The following is a 24,141-nucleotide window of genomic DNA, read 5'->3' as shown; positions in this document are numbered from 1 at the left end:
TACAAGGGCCTGATATCCACTTACGAGGACATTATACTGCTACTGTTCTATCAAAATATTAAACGAATGTCCTCATATGCGGCTCCTATTTTTCTTAGAAACAAAAATCAGGTTAAAAAAAAAATCTGGTAATTCTTTGTTTTTACATTAATCGGGTCCCAATCAGCCCAAATATCAAAGAGAAATTAAAAATGCATGCTGTGGAAGAGTTCGGGCCTTAGGAGGTTAATTTCGCTTCTTTCAGGGGGCAAAAAATCTCACTATATAAAAGTCTCAAAAACTCATGTATCGAAGATGATACACGATTGGATTAAAAGGGATAACGAAATCCTACAAAAGACCTAGAAGATTTTCTCTTTCACATGACACTGAAAGCTGAGCACAGACCTGCTCAGTAGCCGCAATAAAATCTGTTCCCCCGACAGGATCCTGTAAAACAAAAGGTTAAACATTGTTGGACATTTGTACAAATATTGGGATAAATAGCGTTAATTGAGTTGTCTGAAGCGGTGCTAACAGGAATGTCGTCATGTACTCACAAATGTGCAGACTTTATATAATCAAAGAAAACACAGCTTTATCACCAAGCCTATTTAAGTGTCACACATCGATTGTGCCTGCTTTTTTAAATCTCTTTTACCGTTTCTCTCCTTGTCTTTCTTCCTCTTTTAGACGTCTGCTGTATCCAGCACTGGTCACTTTAGTCCTTTCTACCCTCACATTTCCTCCTGGCTTTGGACAGTTTATGGCTGGAAAAGTACGTTCCCCAATTTCATTCAACATATATTATTTTTATTACATATACTCAACACCCTGCAACTATTACAGTGGATGTAAAAGAAAGCCTGGGGCATTATGGACCATTATGGTATGATATTGTATTATATTTAAAATTTATGTTATGTGTCCACTGCATTTTTTGTGTCGTAATTTATGTGCAGTAAGTGTCACTGTGCAGGCCCTGAGTGCATTCAGATGTATCCATCTAACCATGATTTTCATGTCTCACTGTGTTTGTGAGCCAACTTAGATCATTAAATAACAACTTTATTACCATTCATGTCAGGGTGTAGTTGTTTTTTAATGTGTGCAGCGCAGGTTCAGATGTGTTTGTGTGTCACCTGTGTACCCTGGAGGATTGGATGAGCATACTGTCTTTTTGCTCCTGCGATGACTCACAAGTGTGTGCTTGTGGCTTCTCTCCAATATCACTCACTTCATCTGTCTTAATTATCAGTATTAGAAAGGGAATAGCCTATGCATCAGAGGATGTTGCACACACACCGACAGTACACACACATGCGCTGTCGCTTGGTCTTGGCCGCTAATGAGACGGTGAGTCAGGCCTGTATGGCTCTAAATCTGCCCACACTGGCCCACTCCTCTTTGGAGTGCACACTCAAAATTGTGTATCTTAGTCTTACTCACAACCTCTTCATTGGTGAGCTTTGTGGATGTGGGCAGCGTTATCCCCACCAGTGTGCACTGTCAGTTTTAAAAAGCTGCAGCTCACTTTGTGCTTTTATACTCAATGCCTGCAATACTGAAAAAGTTGGAATACTTTGCAAAATGGAGAGCTCTCCAGATTCTCTAAATCTTTTGATTTTATGGACCACTGATCAATACTTTATGAAACTATAAATGGACTTTTTCACTTTTAAGTACAAGTCTTATTCAACCAGAGACCCACATATTCATAAGGTGCTATTATCTATAGCTAAGCACCTTCACACTTCACTATCTCACCCAAGGATGCATCAGCATCCTTTTGCTGACTGCTGAACCTCTGCCCATCTTCAAACGCTGCCTATCTGAGATGCTCTTTTTATACCCAGTCATGTTGCTGACCTTTTTTTTTAGCTGACATGTTGCCAAGCAACCTCATTAATTGCACAACTTTCCTCCAGCTGTTTCTTTTTAATACCACTTAAAAAGAGGTATTAAGAAGAGAAATGGGTAATGATTTTGATTTTAGCACAAAATTCTAGGCGCATGTGACCAAAGTTTTCTCTTTCATTATCACTTTTGTTGTTCCACACTGTCTTTTTTAGATAATGAATTATTTAATTTATTTAGATTTATGCAAAATGCAAAGAACAAAAAAAAAGTGATAGTGCAACTCAGAGAAATCATGGGTTTTTTACTGACCTAGTGATTGTTTATGTGCATTGTATCTGTGAGTGTCTGTGACCATCCTCCAACTTGGCCTGTTTTTCTTTTTTTTCCCCTTTTAAGTTTTTAAATGAATCTTAATCTGAATGAAGCATGTTGATTGGTTTGCAGCTGACTCAGAAAGAGGCTTTGGTGACATTACTGGACAACCGAACCTGGGCCAAACAGGGCATCGCCGAGGAGTTCGACTACATTGGAAATGCACAAGCCTGGAGGCACCCGCAAGTCAACGTCTTTGTCACGCTGGTCCTCTTCATCGTAATGAAGGTAGGAAGAGCAAAAAATTATAAAAAAGACTCTGGAGTTTTTAATGTAAAATGTTTTCAGTTGTTTGCAATTTTTTAATGTGAAAACTAAATTTATCACAGTTGTTAGACTCTGTTGGCTCTTTCTGGTTGCTTCCCTTCCTTTGCTGGACTATTTAGTTTCTCTCTGAATTGAAGCATGTATGCTGGCACAGTGAGTAAATCCCATACACGGTGCATGACAGGATGTACTGCATTATAAATCCAAGGAGTGGTCACACTTTTATTTAACACTAGAGCTGAGCTAATAGGCCAAATAGAACAGATCACATCTCTTCTTCTCACTGGTGAAGAACAAAGGGAGACCATGTTAAATTAAAAAAATGTTGTCTGTCTTCCCCCTCAGTGTGTTATAGTTGTTTTCCCAGGAGGCCATTAAAAGTTTTGTGTCACTTTGATGCTGTATCAGTGAGCGAAAGGACTGATTGAAGAGGATTCAGCAGTCGGCTACAAGAATAAAGTCACATCATTATGTCTTCTGACTTTATGTAGAAGACATAAAGATGGAGAGATTCCAAAAAGTAAAGCTAAACTGTGGCTATAAATAGAACTTCTCATGCTATAGATGTAAGAAATTGACCCTCAGCTTCAGTAAACACTTTCCTGGTGAGTTCAGGAAATGGGCCTTATTGGCGTCCTCCATGATTTGTTAATTATTCCACTTGCAACTGGTGCCCTTCTGTTGATACATGTAGAAAACACAGAATGATATTTAACTGAACCTACAGCTCAGACCATTTTGACGATCCCTGGTCCAGCTCTTTGAGTCAGGGTGGAACCGATGTCCATATGTCTGTTCAGTACATTCGATGCTATCCGGGTTTGCTGTTGTTCTAGCACATCCACTGTTCTGGATTGTCCCATGGATTTAATTTTAAGTGACTCATGTTGCAGCAGAGAGGTGTGGAAAAAATGCAACATCCATCTCTAGAAAAATGTATATTTAAAAAAAAAAAAAAGGTTTTACTGAGATGACATATGTAGACAAAGTACCAGTTCTTAGACTTGGCTCAACTCCTAAGTTTGAGTGAGGGCCGAGTGTGGTGGAATGAAGGCTCTGCAGTCCTGGCCTCTATGGACTCAAGAAGCTGAACAGTTAGTATGTATTCATTTATCTCCTTTACCGCCCATTCTCCTGTTTTTTTTCTAGTGCTCAGTAACAAGAAAAAACAGAAATGAGTTTGGTCGTTCTGTGCTCCACCATCCTGCCTATTTAAGAACACAGGGCCGCTTGTCTGGCTTTTTATGTAACCTTTACTTATTGGGCTGCACTGCTCAGCTGAAATGAAATGTCCTTTTCCAATTCAAAAACACTGAGTGTGTTGTGGGCTTCATACAGCAAGCAGACTTCACACAGAAGTAGGAGTGGGTGCCAAGTAGAGTGGAGTTGAGTAATGTGTAGGGGAGTATATGAGAGGGTGCCTGCGAGGAGGATTTGGGGGGACTTTTTTTAAATGTAGCTTCCTGTAGGTCACATATAGGATAGGCATAACATGCACGCACACATACACACACCAAAACCTTTCTAACTAAATCACTCCCCTGCAAAATCTCATTGGGCAGTTTAACATCTGTCTGTATGGATGCACACACTTGGTCTCCCTTTTACACACAATTACAGTCCATACATCCACACCAGAACATAATACAGCACGCGCACACACAACATTCAAAGTGAGGCTGTAATGGCTCTGTCTAATTACAGCCTTTGGTTTTCCTGGATTCAGCCTGGTGACTTTCAAAGGAGAGATTGCTCCCTCTCCCTCTCCCGCTCTGTAATGAATGGTTCTTTTATTCAACTTGGCAGCCATCTTGTCTCGTTGCGTCTTTTCATGTCGAAACTTCAGGAAGACCGAATTCAGCAGCTGAACTTCTGAAAGCCAAGGTGCAGATAAAATGTTTAGTGTCAGGCAGTTCCAGCAGCTGGTCAGCCGGTGAAGCTGCTGTATGTGTATTTGAATCATGCAAATCAGTACAAGACAAGACAGGAAGTTAAAGAAAGTTCCTCAAGAAAAGGCTGAATTGCTGTTGTTGTGAGGTGCAGTGCTGATAACATTCAAGTCTCTCTCTCACACACACACACACACACACACACACACACACACACACACACACACAAATTTGCACACTCATTTGGCATGCTTTGTAGTTAAATGCTATTTTTAGTGGTGTGCAATTATGCACATCAACAGCTCTCAGGAAGAGATGAGTTTATTAATATAGGTATGTGTCCTCCAGCCTGTGCGAGTCCTTTGTTATCTGTTGGTGTGTGTGCGTCAGTGACAGAGAGCTGGCGGGACTGTAATTGGAGTGGGAATAGAAGAAGGGCCCCCGAGGGTCCCATGAGGCCCCTGGGCGACAGACTGTCCTCTGAATGTGACACAAACATGCAAGTACAGAGGGCTCCCAGATGACTGACAAATTAGAGTATAAATGTCCTGGATAGTGCGTCATAACTGATACCCTTGACTTGACTATCCTTCACTCTGTCTGCCTGCTCCTGTTCTCCTGATTTCATTGTTTTCCATCATTTAGTCAAAGAAACATCAATCAAAATTGGTCTCAACACAAGGTGCAAGAATTGTGAGTCTTGTGCTCTTATGAATAGATATATAACTTGATTTAATCAGGGGGAACCAACTGGGACCAAAGCTTGGGTTGGCTGTACTTTACTGTCGTTACCTGATCAAAAAGAGAACAAAACTAGCAATTATTTACTCAAGGACAAAAAAACTGAAGGTGTGACCTGATGTAGTCTGTTCCACCTTTAAGGCGGATCAGTGGATTTTGTATTGAGTATAAGGTATTATCACAATATGTAACTGCAATGTGTAACTTTTTCAAATTACTATGTAAGTTACAGACACACCTTTCAGTTTCAAGTTACCCTAAAACAAGGGTGGGAAATGAGTTCTCCCATGGGGGCACATAAGAAACTGGGACTGAACAAGAAGCTGAACTCAGTTCTTTAAAAGCTTATTGGTGCGGCCCTCTATAACAGCCCCAGTTTCTTATGTGGCACATTAGAAAAGTTCATTTCCCAGTGTGACACCTAAAAGTGTGATTGATAGCAAGGAAAGTGGAAAAAACTTGTGAGGAAGGAAAACTGATCATTTTTGTGTGGAACAAACCACAACTAACTGGCAAACGAATAAAAAACAGAAAAAAACCCGCCAACTGAAGAAAAACGAAGAAAAGCATTGTGGAAGCTACTCATTTCAGGCCAAGGATGTAAACAGCCTTCTACCCAAGTGCATCACATGTGTGGAGCAGCTGACTAATCTTACTGGGGACACAGGCCAAAGAGGTGCTTGGAAACCCAACAACTCTTCTGAGAAAGGTGGGACAAACCTGGCATACAGTCTGAACCAGAGACACCATGACTGATTGAAAGTGCAACAAGGTAGTGCTAATGAAGCTTATAGCAAAGCAATATATTATGTTTTAATTTTAGCTTCCTCTTTAGTGCGCCATTGGCACAAAATATTCTAAAACTACTGAGGTTCTTTAATTCATAAATGGGATATCCAAGGGTTCTTGTGAAATCCAAGTTTTAAAAGTGATGATGATTAGCATGGTATTAGTTTAAAAAATAATTTGGTAAAAAGGAAAAAAAAATCTAATTCTAAGAGAGCTATGACAGCATGCAGGGGCTTAATCGTGTTGGCAGCAAGAAACCTAATTATTTAAAGCTTCTTATGCAGCTCCTCAGCATGAGCTGTAATAGCAACTTGATCATCTAACCAGATATGCAGGTGCAAGATGGGAAGGCTTTTATTTGAGCCCCTTATTTGACTGAAAGGAAAATTTAGAGGGATTTTTCATGTGGGATCTGGTAGAGAGTATGTTATTACTCTTCTCTAGCTTCAGAGAGAGCTTAATTTTAATGAAAGCCTTCTGGGAAAAAAAAGAAAAATCTGATTTTAATTTTGGCAAAGCATTGTCAGTAGAGGTTCCAGATGGTAATAGCTATTACTAGTATACTATTTACTTATCAGTGAAATACATATATACAAGAAACTATCTCGTATGTCTGCTGCAATATGACCAAAATAACCATATGTGTCATATACAAATACATGCATTTGTTTATTACACATACACTATACAATATATTTTGAAGTAGCCTTATGCAATATGTAATTGAAATGCTGACTTATAGGTTTAGTTGAAATTTGCATGAACCTTTTAGGAATTTTGGCCATTTTTATACAAAATCTCTTATTTTCAGAGGCTCAAAAGTTATTGGACAGTTTACTGACAGGTAGTTTCACAACCAGGTGAGAACCGTTCATTTGATATTTCATCAAAGATGAAGCAGACATCTATCTAACTGACTTCTATTTGAAGTTGATTTCAGTAGTTCAATTTATAGATTGCCACTGTAATTTTAAATATCATCCCCCTAAGAAATGTCAACACAGTTGAAGGGAGGCTGTCACTTGGCTACAAAAAAACTAAATAACCCAGTCAGAGAGAGAGAGATCAAAAACTTTGGCAGCAGCCAAATCATCAATCTGGTAAATTGTTAAGAAAGAATGAATGCACTGGCCAGCAACACCAAAAGGCCTCAACAGTGTCTTTAGTAAGTAGGCATCATGCTAAAAATGAGCTCTTGCAAGAGCCACACAAACCCATATATAAGAAATAAAAGAAAAGTTCTGTCTTTGGCCAGTTTTTGTGCATTTAGAATTTTTTTTTCATGGTCCAAGCATGCAGCATCATGTAAAATCTGTTTGTCACCATGAACACTGTTTTACAGACTCAAAATACCTAAAATACATTTAATTAATCTAAAATTGCTTTAAAGGGTTTGACAGAGCATTTTTATTCAACATCTTCTGTAGCAGCAGTGTGTCAGCATCAGTGTGATTTGACCACATTGCATTTAAGTCATACTTGTAGTTATGTTTGTCATCAAATATGGGGGGTAGATGTCTATATTTGACGTTCTGGCCTACTTTTTACACTTTACTGCTGACTCGGTTAATCATTCATTTTCACATAAAGCCTATTACATCAGTGGCGTGATGTAATAGGCTATTACATCCCCTCCATTCACCTCGCGAATCTCCGCTCTCTTCCAAACAAAGTCGACGAATTACTGCTCTTAAACCGGACTAACAAGGACTTTGCACGCTCTGCTGCCCTCTGCTTCACTGAAACCTGGCTCAGTGAGCGAGTCCCAGACGCTGTCTTAAATCTGCCGGGCTTCCAACTTCACCGGGCGGACCGCGAAATAGAGCTCTCAGGGAAAACAAAGGGTGGTGGAGTCTGCTTCTACATTAATGAAGGTTAATGTAGAAGCACAGTGATGTCACAGTGATGTCACAGTGTTACAGAAACACTGCAGCCCACACTTGGAAAGTTTTTTCATCAACTGTAAACCTTTTTATTCACCGCGGGAGTTTTCTTCCTTCATGCTGGTCGGAGTTTACATCCCTCCACAGGCCAACGCGAACAACGCACTGTGCGAGCTGGCTGACCAGATTACTACCCTGGAGAGGAAATTCCCGGATTCCTTTACAATTATTCTTGGGAATTTTAACAGAGCAAACCTAAACTACGAACTCCCTAAATACAGACAGCATATAGACTGCCCCACCAGGGACAACATCATACTGGATCACTGCTACACCACTCTAAAAGATGCCTATCGCTCTGTGCCCCGGGCAGCTTTGGGACATTCTGATCACTGCATGGTCCATCTTATTCCAGTTTATAGGCAAAAACTCAAACATGCCAAGCCTGTAGTCAAAACTGTGAAGAAGTGGACTAACGCAGCAAAGCAGGAACTGCAGGACTGTTTTGACTCCACTGACTGTTTTTGAAGCTGCATCTGAGAACCTAGATGAGCTCACGGACACTGTGACATCATACATCAGTTTCTGTGAAGACGTGTGTGTGCCAACAAAGACCTTTTGCAAATACAACAACAATAAACCATGGTTCACTCCTAAACTCCAACATCTTCGTAAGGCCAAGGAGGACGCCTACAGAAGTGGTGACAGGGCCCTGTACAAGCAAGCCAGGAACACACTGACCAAGGAGATCAAAGCAGCTAAAAGCATCTACTCCCAGAAGCTGGAAGAACGGCTCTCAGCCAACGACCCAGCGTCAGTGTGGAGGGGCCTGCAGGAAATCACCAGCTACAGACGCCCCCCACCCACTATTGAAGCAAACAAAGACCTGGCCAACGAGTTAAACACTTTCTATTGCAGGTTTGAGACGGACAGACTCCCACGCCCCACCCTCCCCTCCCCAGGGACATTGCTTCAGTCATTGACCCCCAACACACCTTCCACCTCTCCCCCCTTCACCCTCCCCCTCCCCAATCCAGTCTCAACGACCACCCCCACCCTCCCCAATCCAGACCTAACGACCACCACCACCCTCCCCAATCAAGACTCAACAACCACCCCCACCCTCCCCAATCCAGACTCAACGACCACCACCACCCTCTCCAATCCAGACTCAACGACCTCCACCACACCTCTCACCCCCCTTTCCTCCTCCCTGAAACTCAGAATACACACTCAGGATGTGAGCCGACTATTCCAGAAACAGAAGCCCAGGAAAGCCCCCGGACCAGACGGCGTGTCACCCTCCTGCCTCAAAACCTGTGCTGAACAGCTGGCTCCCATCTTTACTCGCATCTTCAACAGATCCCTGGAGCTGTGTGAAGTTCCCTCCTGCTTCAAACGCTCCACCATCATCCCTGTTCCCAAGAAACCCACCATCACAGGACTGAATGACTACAGACCTGTCGCCTTGACGTCTGTGGTCATGAAATCCTTCGAACGACTGGTGTTAGCCCATCTGAAAGACATTACAGGCCACCAGCTGGACCCTCTGCAGTTTGCCTACCGGGCAAACAGGTCGGTGGATGATGCAGTGAACATGGGGCTGCATTACATCCTGCAACACCTTGACCGCCCGGGAACTTATGCCAGGGTCCTGTTTGTGGACTTTAGTTCGGCTTTTAACACCATTGTGCCTGAACTTCTTTCCTCCAAACTCTCCCAGCTCAGCGTGTCACCAGCTACCTGTCAGTGGATCACCAGCTTCCTGACAGACAGAAAGCAACAAGTGAGGCTGGGGGAGATCACCTCTGAAACCCGGTCCCTCAGTATTGGTGCCCCTCAAGGATGTGTCCTCTCACCACTACTGTTCTCCCTCTACACTAACGACTGCACCTCCAAGAACTCGGCTGTCAAACTCCTAAAGTTTGCAGATGACACCACTGTCATTGGCCTCATTCAAGATGGTGATGAGTCTGCATACCGGCAGGAAGTTGAGCGGCTGGTACTCTGGTGCAGTCAGCACAATCTGGAGCTGAACACTCTCAAGACTGTAGAGATGACAGTGGACTTCAGGAGACATCCCTCAACTCTGCTCCCCCTCACCATATCAGACAGCCCTGTGACGACTGTGAAGACCTTCAAGTTCCTGGGTACAACCATCTCCCAGGACCTGAAGTGGGAGACCAACATCAACTCCATCCTCAAACAGACCCAGCAGAGGATGTACTTCCTGAGACAACTGGGGAAGTACAGTCTTCCACAGGAGCTGCTGATCCAGTTCTACACTGCGGTCATTGAGTCTGTCCTGTGCTCCTCCATCACAGTCTGGTATGGAGCAGCCACTAAACAGGACAGGAGCAGACTGCAGCGGACTGTACGGGCAGCAGAAAGGATCATCGGCACCCCCCTGCCCTCCATCCAGGATCTGTACCTCTCAAGAACCAGGAAACGGGCAGGGAAAATCATCACAGACCCCTCACACCCTGGACACAGTCTTTTTGATCTGCTGCCCTCTGGCAGACGGTACAGAAGCCTGCAGACCAGGACCACCCGACACAGGAACAGTTTCTTTCCCCTCGCCATCTCCCTTCTTAACAGTTGACCTGTCACACTGCTCCCACTGCCAGACTGCAGCTGCACCTTATGTACATTTTGTAGTATTCATTCCACCTCATTCATTTCTGTATTTTATGTATATAAGTTTAGATTCGTTATTTATAGTTGGTTTACACAGCTTTGTGTATGTATGTGTAATGTGTATATATAGACACGTGTGTGTGTGTTTGTGTGTGTGTGTGTGATTTACATTGCTGTGCTTGAGAGCCACCATCTACCGGAACCAAATTCCCTGTATGTGTCTGCACATATACTTGGCCAATAAACACGATTCTGATTCTGATTCTGATAACTAAGGCGCATCATTTTTTTTTTTTTTTAAAGGCAGCTGTTCAGATTTTTGTTGAGCAAGCACAAAGCTAATATTATACACTGATTAAATCTCAGTTGCGTATATTAACAAATGATGCTTTCTCCTAAAATAGTATAGCCCCGAAGCAGCTTTAAAACTTATAAGACTCATTAAAGCTACTGTCAAAATTCACAAGGTTCATTAAGAATTTTCTAATTGGATTTTAATAAGGAAAGATTTCATGCAAGTGGTTTCCTTGATCACTTGTTCCACTTGAATTTGCAGCGGTTTAAACCAATAACCCAAACAGTACCAGCTTGATTTTCAGGTCTTAAGTTTGCTGCCTTCCACTGCTTATCAAAGTCCCCTTTCAGTTTGAGGTCAGAGATCCTCATAAATCTTCATGGTCGTGAACTACCTCTGCGAGATGTACATCTACTAGATTACGTTAGATTAGATTAGATGAAACATTAATGACTCCTTCAGGGGGAAGCGAGTCATTGCTTCAGCAAAAAATTGGATAGAGCAATAGATAAGAGGACATAAATAGTAATAGAGCAAATAAAGGGTAGAGGGATATGTTCGGAAATGCTAATGTGTCTCCTCTAAAACAATCGGCTCTCAATTATATGGTCGTACTACATCAAATTGAAAACTATCCATTTGCTTTATTCTCTGCACACTTTGGCTCAAAAACCTCAGAACCTTTGGCAGTAAGTGTTAGAGCAGGGTAGGGTTATAGCTAAACTAAATACACACACACACACACACACACACACACACACACACACACACACACACACACACACACACACACACACACACACCATTAATTATGTACAAACTGTCTTAGGTCCAGCAGGATGTTGAATGTAGCTGAGTCACAGTTAGAGGAACTTGCTGTTCCCCCATGTTTTTATGAGAAATGCAGTATAATTGATAATAATGAATGAAACTGAGCATTAGGAAGTTTTTATTGATGAAGATGGCATTGCAAATCATCAGCATTAGCATTTGTTGTGGTAGTGATGGTGTAGAATCAACCTTAACCAGACGATAGACAAAGGTATTCAAAGGAAACTACAGAGAAATGTCACGTATAGTAAGTATTAGTTTAAAAAGATTTAAGGAAAGTGCAAACTACTAGTAAACAACAACTAGCAAAGAGCTGACACAGGCCCTGAGAGATGCATCTGTATTTTGTTTTTGTTTTTTTGTTGTTTTTTTTTTAACGAAAACCTCATCAGAAATGGTCTCAGTGCCATTTTTAAAAAGAAGGAGGAGAAAGGTACAACAGTGTCTACAGTCATCTGTAAAACCAATGAGACACTGTCATGGTTTGGGGCTATTTCTCCCAGTGGTGTCTGGGTTCTCGTGAAAGCTGATGTAATTATGAAGTCAGAAAATACAAACTCATTTTTGCCTACAAACTGTATTTCTAGTACAGCATTGGTGTACTACTAGGAAATAGTTGCAACTTGAAAGTCCATAGATTACAATATTGAAGCATTTATATAAAAAATCTATTTTACTTGCTTGCAAATATTTATACAATATGGTATTACAAATGTGGACACGATAATGTAGCATTAATTCCCATGGAGCCATATTTACAGCCAGGAGTATCCTGTCCGTGTCTATTAGTTTATGCCCCCAAGTGCAACAACTAGCTCCAAGCCACCTGAAGGAGTACCCATTGGCAGCTATTACTTTGCAGACATCAGTTCTGTTGCTATAATTGAGGTTTCCGTCCTATAAGGCTGGAGAATAAAGTGCCTGCAGCATCCTGCCACAGTCACCCGTGCTCAAGTGTTTTTGACCATGTTACTATGAGTAAACAGGCTGCTGGTTTAGATTACACTGTCATCTACACACTCTCAACAGAACTGCTGAAAGTCTATTTGCAAATGACATCTTATTTTTCACAATATTTGTATCTTTTTTGACTGGGTGTCTCCAAAAAATATTACATGCACAAAAATATTCATTTTTAATCGTAAGTGCTAAAATGCCCTAATTGTAAAATAGCTAAATTTAAATGTGAACATCTTTATCCTTTATGGTTCAGAAAATGAGTGTGTCTTACAAGATGAACATAAGAAAGCACACCAAATTAATTAATGTTGACATTAAGGTGAAAAACAAAACACAGACACAGATTAATGTATGTAAATGTTGACACAGCACTTTTTTCTTTCTTACTGCTCACTGAAAACTTTGTGCTTCATTCTAAACATTTTATGTCTCATATTCATATTCAACTTGGAACCACTAGTTAGTTTACACATGTGTCTTTGGACTCAGGCTGGAAGATAGAGCACCCATAGGAAACCCAGGGAAATGGGAAATGCAATCTCCACGCAGAAAGGCTCCCATGGGGTTGACATAGCGAGTTGTTTAGTTATTATTGTAAGAAGAAAGGTGGAGCATCCTCAAAACAGAATGACAAAGTGCTTATTGAGTGGAGGCTGGGGTAGATGGATGGGTCAACACAAAACAAACTTTACTGATTATAGACATAAATAACAAATATTCATTTTGTTACCAAAATAAATTCTAAATGTCAGGGATTACTTATGGTCATACTCTATGACCATGATTGCTTTATTACAAATTAACCCAACTGGTTTTGTGCTGAAACCTTAATTATGGTGTTATCACAAAAAACATCTTGGGTTGAATAATTTTAGTTATCAGTCATCAAGATTGAACTGTTTCTGACACTTAATTGGTATAATTTGAAGTGGAATTTAGAAAGCAAGAAATTGTTTAAAATTTTAGATTTGATTTTTGTAACACAATTGTCTGCATTCACTTTCTCATTGTTGTGTTTAATAAAAACAAACAAGATTTTCTGCTGAACTTTTTAAAATGCCAAATATCCACCAAACTTTACATTTTCTAATTCCAGACTCTTACTTTTTAGTACCAAAAATCAGTCACAAGTATTATGATTTTAGAGTAAATTGTACACAATTTATGTTGAGTTTCTATTTGTTAATTTACGGGCCTTTATTGTGAGCCAAAGATCAGATAAGAATTACTTTTTTTTTTTAAAGTAACACAACAATGGGCACAGTGTTTCTGAGCATCATAAAATACAAGGTGTGTGAAGGTCTACCTGTAGTTTAACCACCCGGTAACAGTGGACTCCTCTCAGATCAGTGTGGCCTCAGTATTGACGATATAACCCACACATACCCGAGGACACACTCACCTTCTTGTGTACTGCTTTCCTGGGAGTTCATGGCCTCTAATAAAGTTAAGCCTCTTCTTATGAGTTCTCAGCTCTTTTAAAAGTTCCCAACTCTTATTCTAGTTTTACTGTCTAGGTGGAAGAGAAAGAATGAGAGAGGAAGGCAAGTCTAAAGATTATTTCACACTGCTGTCTTCATTTTCCCATGAGGCCTATTTTGTGTTTTGTAACTGTGTGTGTGACTGTGTTTTAGCCTGATTCTCTTCGCTGAGTCCGTGTTATAGTGTGTGTGAACACCTACGCACATATGTGTGTTTGTATGGGGTGCGAAAGCGGCGGCAATTTAGGGTCACAGAAGGAGATCCATTACGTCACCATGGCAGCCAGCCTTAATTACAGCTAACTATAGTTGGAGCAGAGGGAGCAGAAAAGGGAGAGAGAGCGACGGAGCAATGAGTGTAATTAAAAAGTCTATTTGAAACCATGAGATTATTACAGTGATGAGGTTTGTGTAATGGCTTGTACAATACACTGATTCATGTGTCTCATTCTGTGCATGCAAACACTGAAAATATAAGCCTGTGCTCAATACATTACCTGCTCCGTGTCGAAGAATACGTGCCAATTAATAGTACTGGCCTATTTAAAGGTAACATCTTGTAAAATTATCTCTAATTGCACTATTGATCCATTTTAGACTGATATTTTTTTCTGATCAGCAGGCTAAAATGACCCTAAATTTGAATGTTGTTTGCCATGTTTTTTGTTACAGCTGTTAAATTAAATTGGTGTAATAACCACTATCTTTGCCATAACTGAATTGTCCTAAAGATTTCTATTCAGGATACTTTGAACATAAACATTGTCTCTTATAATCTCTATTTCTACTCACTTCTGATGGCTAATTTTTAGCTCAGAGAGCCAGTCTAGACCTATTTTCATTTAAGTACATATCTATTAAGTCGCTTTATGGTGCCTGACCCTTTCATGCTGCATCTTTATATTAAAAGATTTTTATTACTGAAACAGGATCAGTTTCTAATTTGGTGAGAGTAATGGAAAAAGGAACAGAAAATTTGTGTTTCTAGGTAAAGAGAAATACATCTCAAACTTCTCACTAGTTAACAATATAGCCCTGAGGCTAGAGTCCTACACACCAACACAAATCTCTGTCCTAATGAGGACACAGACGGGATCTTTTAGTTTTTATGTATTAACACAAATCAAAAATAATTATAATATATTTTATTTATTGGCACATTTACCCTCCTAAGACCCGAACTCTTCCACGACATGCATTTTTAATTTCTCTTTGATATTTGGGCATATTGGGGCCCAATGAATGTAAAAACAAAGAATTACCAGATTTTTTTTTTTTTTACCTTATTTTTGTTTTTAAGAAAAATAGGAGCCACATATTAGGATATTCGTTTAAAATCTTGATAAAACAGTAGCAGTATAATGTCCTCGTAAGTGGATATCACGCCCATGTAGAGCAAAATTGAGTATTTTGGTCTAAATAACCCAAAATGTGATGTCCACATATGTGGACGCCAGGTCCTAGGAGGTTAATGGATTGGATAATCAAGACCTTGGGAGACTCGCACTGAAACATTTTTACCCCTCATTCACTGGGAACCTGATTCTAAGGCACTTCCCAACTTTCGTTACACAGTTCAGCTGAAACAAGCTCGTACATGTGTCTTGTACTCTCTGTTAAACTCCTGTTTCTGTCTGAAAGGAAAATGAAACAACTTCAACCAGCATTTAGTGTTGTACAAGCAATATTTCAGCCTCACATTCAGAGTCTCACATTTCCTAGAAAACTCATGTTCGAGATAATTAATTTCTTACATAAGCAGTCAGTTTGGTGTCTAGAGTATCTCTTTTCAAATATGATGGTTGTTCCTTTTCTGGGCCTCTTTGATTTCCCAAATCAGCATTGCTCCCTGGCCAGGATGTGCACATCATCATTGTTGAGAGTCAAGAGTCGGGGCCAGAGGTGTAGACAGCAGAGTTGTGGCCCGACGAGGTAGCTCTTCTGTTTTGCGCTTAACCAACAGTTGTTTGGTTTCCCCAGTGTATGATTCACAGCAATCCTGTTGGCACTGAGGGCAAGTCAGAGAGATGTGATTGTTTTGTAGCCTTAACAGACTGAATTTTTGGAAGATGCTTTTGGTGTGTGTTGTGAGTAGAGTGCAGCATGTTGGTGCTCATGATTCAATGCACCTTGGATTACCAAAAATACACTTTGTTCTACAAATAAACTGAGTTAGAGTTAAATTTGAAGGTTGACTTAGTCAGTCTTGACTACCTCAAGTGTCAAGGATGGAAAGAGTGATCAGACAGTTTTTACTGAAGAACCGATAAATACTATGCTGGTAGTGTGGAGTGTAAATGGAATTTTAATAAGACTTTTTAATCTAACATTGAGTCCAGTCAAGTAAGCGTGGATCATCGTTTTAACGATGTCCCAGATATCAGTGCAGACTTTTATTTCCATAAGTGAGTATGACAGCCTTTTAAAACTCATCTCTGTTCAACCATCTTCCTACATCTTGCTACACTTATACATTTGCACACACACACACACACAGACCTGACGATAATGCTCACACATTGTCAGTGATGACATTTCCGTTTTTGTTTCTTTCCTAATTAGCAGTCTCTCCGCTCGTCTGGTGCACCGTCGGCCAATCGGCAGAGTCCGCTCATTACCCAGGGGTTTATTTCAGGGTCTTTGTCAAATGGAGAGTGAAAGTGACAGCTCAATCTAACCTCAGCAATAAGCCTCGCATGGTCGCCTCCTCACTGCTGGTAGAGGGTTCAGCTTGGCTATCATCAAGGGGCACACTGGATGGTACTCTGAAGCTAATTGAAATGCCACCCTGTTCTTTCTTTTCATGTCTTTTCTTTCTTTATCTGCTTCTATTTTCCCCTCTTAGTTCTGGATGTCTGCCTTGGCCATCACTATCCCAGTGCCCTCCGGAGCCTTCATGCCAGTATTTGTCATTGGTAAGAAGTAAATGACTACATGTGTTTGTGTGTGTAAAGGGACAGAAGAAACCTAACCCTAGGTTTAACCCTACTCTACAGGATTACGTTTGTGTAATTTAACATATTTACCAAGAAAATCAAACAAAAATAAATCCTTTGAAAGTCAGTCATGTTAACGTACTATAAATTACTATATATGTTTGCCACTAATTAAATACAAATAATGTTATTGTATTTAATTTGAGCATTTATTTGGCATTATTAGTATCTTTATTTAAGCAGGAAGTGAAACTTATGAGACCAATCTAATTAGCATTCTAGACTGTCACTGGAACTGCTGCCATTGAATCTGCTATTCTAAGTCTAATTGCTACCCTGCTTTCCTGTCCAAACAAAAGATGCAACTATAACAATCATTTCAAATATCCAGCTGTCAGTTGAGGAGAGAGGAGGCAATTGTCGCTGTAGGTATATGGTACATAGGATTAGGTGATGTCTTTTGACCTCATAACTTTATATCCTCCTGACATTTGACCAGGAACACCACATCCAATTCAGGGTGGTGGTGGAGCCTTAACCCAACTGTCATAGGGTGGGAGGCAGGGTACGCACCGGACTGGTCACCAGCCTGTTGCAGTGCTAACACAGAGTCAGGCAACCAGCTTTCTTGTTCACCACCCCTAAAGTACAGTACACGTGTACTGGTGTATAAGAAAGGCACATGTACAGTATTTTCAAAACGGTTGGGGAAAAAAATCAATCATTTTTAAATACCCTGGTGTGGCTTAATACCAACGTATGGTCCAAGCGCAGTGTTAAATCTGTTACAGTTTTTGTTTTTTTTAATTGGTTAATTTCCATTTAGAGAAAGGTTTTTCAAATAAGGAGTGCTTGATGCTGTCGTTCACATGACAACCAAAGCAGTGGTGTATTGCTCATATTTGGAAACAGCAAGAAAATCATAATCAAATACAGTTATTAAACTTTCACTATAAAACTTTTTAGCATACCCTAAAAAGTATGCTTTTTAGGGTATGAAAGATGTTTGTAGTTTTTGACCTAAGGATTTATGTTTTAGTGGTTAGCGTTACAGCATCTACTGGGCCACCACCAATATTGCACTTGCGAAATGGTCTCAATGATTGTGTGTCTCTTTCCCTGTGTAATTCAGGGGCAGCCTTTGGTCGTCTGGTTGGAGAAAGCATGGCTGCCTGGTTCCCTGATGGCATTAACACAGATGGTACCATCTACCCCATAGTGCCAGGAGGCTATGCTGTTGTGGGTAAGTTAAAGACACACACCTTTCAGCTGTCTCTCACTCTCCATCCTAACCTACATATTTTTGCTGCAATAAAAGACGTTTGCTTCTACAATTCCTCTGTGATTCAGCCTTTGCATTATAAACCTATATACACATTTTTCTTCTTGGCTTTCTGTGAAGGGCTTTCATCTTTGATGGCAAGAGAAATAAAAGTGAATGCACAGAAATATTTCCTGTAGCAGAATTGCTCAGTTTTTCAGCTCCAAGTTAAGGCTTTAAGTTGACCCTGATTAAAGGTGACACGGAATATGAACAGACTCAAGTACTCCAGACAAAATCAAATTATATTTATAAGATCCCCAGACCAGTCATGACAAAGAAACCTCCGGCAAAACAGTTTAGACACCAGCTGAAAAAAACAACAAATTTCTTCACAGTGGTGTTGTCAGATGTTCATATTCCACTAGAAAGTCTGGAAGTTGAATATACAAGCTAATGTGCAATCCAGGAGTCCTGTTAAGAAGTAGACATTGTTTTGTTGCTTGGCAAAGGCATATTTCTGTTTTGTGTTGACTGAATAATGTACTTGAACAATATATATATGAATACAAAAAGTATTAAAAGAACATAATTTAAGTGTTAAAAGAATATATTGATAAGAAACTGTATTGTTTCTCTGCATTTTAAGTCTGTCTGTATAGATTTATGAGAAATGAACTACCAAACATGACACATTATCCCATGTTATAATTTAGTAGACAAATGCTAGGCTGTTATTGAGCTGACCATAAACTCCTGTACACCATAGTCTTTGTTTTGAGAAAAATGTGAGGCTATGTGTTCGACAGCTAAGACTTGTTTCAAACTGGATTGGGCATCCACTGGACAGAGTCAAAGCTGAGACCTTAACCTGATTAAAATGCTGTTTGGGGACCTTAAGAGAGCTGTGCATACATGAATGCCCGCAAAAAAATAATATGACAGACTAATAGCCATGCAAAGAATTAGTTATTGCTGCTACAGGTTGTTCTACAAGCTCCTGAACCATGAACTGTACTAAACAATGTGTAATATAAGGTTAGTGTTCATCTCAGGTTGTATTTGTACTTTTTTTTTTTTTAAAGGTTGTATTTACTTAATTTTTAAACCTGCCAGAAACTCGATAATTTTATTACAGTTTTTATTAGTTCCAATTTTTAAACAAGGATAAATAGAAAGCTAATGGTAAATATGACAGCTGTTGCTCATCAACTTTTACTCACACTGCAATGTTAATACAGTCATTAAATCAACAATGCACTGCACTAATAGTGTCACAGCTTTGTTATTCAAATATCAAGGGAAGTTAAACACAAGGAGAGCAACTGAATTGTAAAAGTAATGTGATAAACATTTATACGTTTGTTAGAATATGTGGAAAATTTTAATCAACAGCCATAATTTCCTACTACTAGTTTACTACCAATAATTACGCATATAACGTCCAAAAAATACCCCCTCTGGACAGTGATAATAATGAGCTAGTTAATGCAAATGATTATTTTAGCTTATTAATAATGTCAAAATATTTATTTTCTTCTGTTTTTTTAGTTTTCCTGTATGGTTTATTAAACAAGTGTACCTTAAACAAACAATATTGAGATCTTTACTCTCTGGTGAACAAACCATGTAATAGAGACATTATGTTTAATGACTCAGAACTTCCCTATGGCATATCTTTACTTCTGTTTGTTGTTACTCATCAGAAGCCACAAACACTGCGACAATGTATCAGTCTAGATGATTTATTTGTCTGGATACACAGAGGAATAGTAAAATAAGTGATAATAACCAGCAAAGGGTAATGATTGTATACACTGGATAGTGAAGCTGTACCCAGTGTTTCTTTAAAGAAATGGTTGCACTACATACATTATAGATTCTTCCTGAAGTTGTGTGTCTAATGAAGTGCAGCGTTGCTACAGTTGCTACTTGTTGACAGCCGTGCTGATTATGTCAGTGTTATGGGTTGGCAGTGGCTGTTTTTCTGGGGCTGATGTTGTTGTTGTTGTGCTGCACTATAGCTGATGAGTCACCCCTTTACAGGCCTGACACTCTGATGAGCCTCTTTCATCTCGCAGCGGAGCTTGCTTTAAGGAATAAGTGTTGGGATGGGCAGAGGGAGCAGTAGCATTTATCTGAGGGGCATACATGGGCTTAATTAAGTTAGGAGAAAGAACAATGAAACCTGTCTTTGTAGACTCTCTTACTCATCATTACTCATCTGTTTCTCTTTTTATTTTAATGCTTTCATTCTCTGGTATTTTTCCCCCTGGTGTTCATCTCATTCTTTGGATTGGTCTCATCCATTTTCTCTGTTAGGATAAACACTCACTTTTCCCATGCTGCTCTTTCTGCTTTGATGTGGCTAGAGTATTCCTCTTTTAACTACTCTACATTTACAAATCTATTTAAAAAAATAAATACAATGTTTCCTTTTATATTGAATTATTGAAAATAGTTGATTTTTGCTTTATGGACATAGGGGAGAAGGCTGTGGGGGGGATAAATGTGTATTTAGTTGCTTGAACTGAGTCAGTATGGATGAGATAGTGTTCAATTATATTCATTTTTATTTATGTAGCACCAAATCACAGCAACAGTTGCCTCAAGGTGCTTTATATTGTAAGGTAGACCCTACAATAATACATACAGAGAAAAACCCAACAATCATTTGACCCCCTATGAGCAAGCACTTTGGCGACAGTGGGAAGGAAAAACTCCCTTTTAACAGGAAGAAACCTCCGGCAGAACCAGGCTCAGGGAGGGGCGGGGTCATCTGCCACGACCAGTTGGGGTCGTGGAGCCAGAGATTAATAACAAGTATGATTCAGTGGAAAGAATCACTATTAACAAATAGTGAGTGAGAAAGTTGACTGAAAAAGAAATACTCGATGCATCATGGGAATCCCCCAGCAGCGTACACCTATTGCAGCATAACTAAGGGAGGATTCAGGGTCACCAGATCCAAACTATATGCTTTAGCAAAAAGCAAAGTTTTAAGCCTAATCTTAAAAGTAGAGATAGTGTCTGTCTCCCGAATCCAAACTGGAAACTGGTTCCACAGAAGAGGGGCCTGAAAACTGAAGGCTCTCCCTCCCATACTACTTTTAAATACTAGAGGAACAACAAGTAAGCCTGCAGTGTGAGAGCGAAGTGCTCTGTTGTTTTGTTGTTTAAGACTCTTCGAGTGAATTAACTTCCAAATCTGAAGTTTGATTTTGTAGATTAGATTAGAAATGTGTTCTATACAATGTACAGCTTCTTGTAGACAATGTAAAGAATCTATGCCAGCGGTCCCCAACCTTTTTTGGGCCACGGACCGGTTTATGCCCGACAATATTTTCACGGACCGGCCTTTAAGGTGTCGCGGATAAATACAACAAAATAAAACTAGTACCAGTACCGAAAAAAAGATTTATTCATAACACACGTGAAAAGTTAACGATAAAAACGATAACAAAATAACGCTGAAAACCGATAAAAACCCTGAAAACCATACATTTCACACCTGAGCCTCAACTCTCGCGGCCCGGTACCAAACGACTCACGGACCGGTACCTGTCCGAGGCCCGGGGTTGGGGACCGCTGATCTATGCCACTGTGCACGCTACAACACTAAGGTAAAATTATTATAATTTATTTTGAATGCTGTTAATGATTTCAGTTCATTCAATTCCCCTGTCAAGCTTGGATTCATGTGTAGTGCTAGAGCACATCTTGTACACCTGCTGCATTTGGACTGTTTTGTAGGAATATCGATTTAAACACTTGGAGGTGGACATTTAAAGTTTAATTATGTACCTTGAAGTTTGCCGAGCACAAAGATCAAAGTTTTTTTCCTAAAATGACCAAAACTTCAAAACGAAGATTACTGTCACAGTAATAACAACCAGTTCTCTGGCTATGACCACTAAAAAATCAGCAGAACTGCCAAGTCAAAACTGGATTGAAATGTAGTAACAACGACCATAGCAGTGTATGGTTAAATATAGCGTGCTAATTTAAATCAAGTACAGTTTTTAGGTCTTTATAGGCTCAGCAGAAACAGTTTCTGATTGTACCAAGGGAAGTAAAGCCTAAAATTACCACTTTTTATACATGTTTTTATAAGATGTTATATCACAGCTAACAGCAACAACCAATAATAGTGTAATATGGACATGTAGTAGTTGAAGTAAAGAGTCTTGGAAGGTTTGTTATAAAACCTCCGAAAGCACTGCTCTAATTCACACAAGAAAGTTACAGATCATGTTCCAAAACAAGTAATTCGTCATTGTTAGCTTTTCTATTGTATAGTTTGAAAGACTTCTGATTATGTATTTTCATCTTGGGATTGGCTAATTTTACTTCCTGTAGTTTTGGGGGGGAAGCAGACAGTAATGAAGTCACTGATGATGGATCAATGTGGTAAAGAAACCAAGTGCAAGAAAAAGTTTTTTTTTCTTTTAACATCTTCAAAAGACCTTTGAAGAACTGAGACTCAGAAAGTGAAATGTGTAAGTTAGAAATTTCAGCAGCTTGTCAGAATCTTGAGTCTCTGGCATTAATCAACAGTTCTCTTTGTCATATGCCTGTGGACAGTAAGATAGTATTTTATTGCTCTTTGAAATCATATTAGTATTGACCCATCTGTTTTTGGAGGGGGGGCTTTGAATGCCACCCAAAGGACCCCTTTCTAAAGCCCCAAATCTCACCTTACAAGCAAACGTCTAACCAATTATTTCTACACTTTCTCTCTCTGGTCCTCTACTAACCCCACTGTCCTCTCCCAAACCCAAAGGTGCTGCAGCCTTGTCAGGAGCAGTCACCCACACAGTTTCTACTGCAGTCATCGTGTTTGAGCTGACTGGCCAGATCTCCCACATCCTGCCGGTGATGATAGCAGTGATCTTAGCCAATGCCGTGGCCCAGTCCCTGCAGCCCTCCCTCTACGACTCCATCATCAGGATCAAGAAGCTTCCCTACCTCCCAGAGCTGGGCTGGGGTCATCACGAGTATGTATATTCTAGAGAAACACCAGCACACAACAAGACAAATTACAAATAAGTTTTAAATACAGTATGCTTTAAAGAAAGGAATAAATTAGTTTTGGGAAATGCATTTATTGATTTTGTTAATGATTTTGAAAAGCTCAGTAGCATAGCTTGTAAATGAAAAACCACTATGACCACCAGTGTGTCAGCTTTAGCATAGTGTGAGATTAAACAAGTACAACATGAAAATTACTCAGCATTAGAAGTGTTACTAGGCTAATTTTTGGTACCTAGGACAGCTTAAGGCCAGCTATAATTTTATTAGCCCACAGACAAAATGATTTTAAAATGTTAGCATGATAAAGTGGTCAGTGGGCCCAATAAAACTGTATGTCATCTCAAAAAAAGAATGCACACATTAATTGGTGGGAGCTGAATTAGAAGATTTATTACTTTGTTATATTTATCTAGTAAATATAAAGGCACCCCTATTATGCTGTTAGCGTAACTTATTATTATGTGAAGTTAAGCATTGCAAATCATAACATGGAAATTCTTAAACTTCAGAGGTTGTATGAGAGGGATTTTGCTACCTTGGGGCAGAGTCAGACTCGCTGTACCTACATTAGCCCACAGACAGCATGCTAACATTTAGCTTTCAAGTTTTTGGCATGATCACGTTGGCATGATAGCAATTAAAATACTTTTTGCAGATATTAGTGTTAGTCTGAATCCACCGCATTGTCGAAGAAATTATATATATAGTCCCTTTTTAGGTAATTTTCATTTAAGCAGCATTAGCAGCATTATGTACAGCATATTATTATATAGTGGCATTATTCTTGCTGGACATTTGACTACTCTTCTTGGTAGAATTAGCAGAGTTCATGCCGGAAGCTTAATGTCACCCTCTTTTATCGATTCGAAAAACCAGTTTTAATGTGTTTGGGAAAATTGTGTTGTTGGAACAACCAGTAGTGTCAA

At 39.7% G+C, this 24,141-nt stretch overlaps 1 protein-coding gene across 8 annotated transcripts in view; it reads left to right on the top strand.

Annotated features, from left to right (window-relative positions):
- The window catches only part of LOC146374245 (chloride channel protein 2-like), a 216,858-nt gene that overhangs the window by 152,529 nt on the left and 40,188 nt on the right, over positions 1-24,141 (top strand). For all 8 annotated transcript variants that reach the window (XM_084950684.1, XM_084950681.1, XM_084950685.1 and 5 more), the window contains 5 exons: positions 673-757; positions 2,284-2,439; positions 16,830-16,899; positions 18,053-18,163; positions 22,965-23,178. In XM_084950684.1, the coding sequence (XP_084806810.1) occupies positions 673-757; positions 2,284-2,439; positions 16,830-16,899; positions 18,053-18,163; positions 22,965-23,178 (636 nt within the window). The remainder of the gene's footprint in view (positions 1-672; positions 758-2,283; positions 2,440-16,829; positions 16,900-18,052; positions 18,164-22,964; positions 23,179-24,141) is intronic.

This window comes from Perissodus microlepis, chromosome 14 (genome assembly GCF_051167445.1).
Source record: "Perissodus microlepis isolate ML-2025 ecotype Zambia chromosome 14, ASM5116744v1, whole genome shotgun sequence".
In the NCBI taxonomy this organism is placed as follows: domain Eukaryota; kingdom Metazoa; phylum Chordata; class Actinopteri; order Cichliformes; family Cichlidae; genus Perissodus; species Perissodus microlepis.
This window is presented reverse-complemented; position numbering and strand designations above follow the sequence as displayed.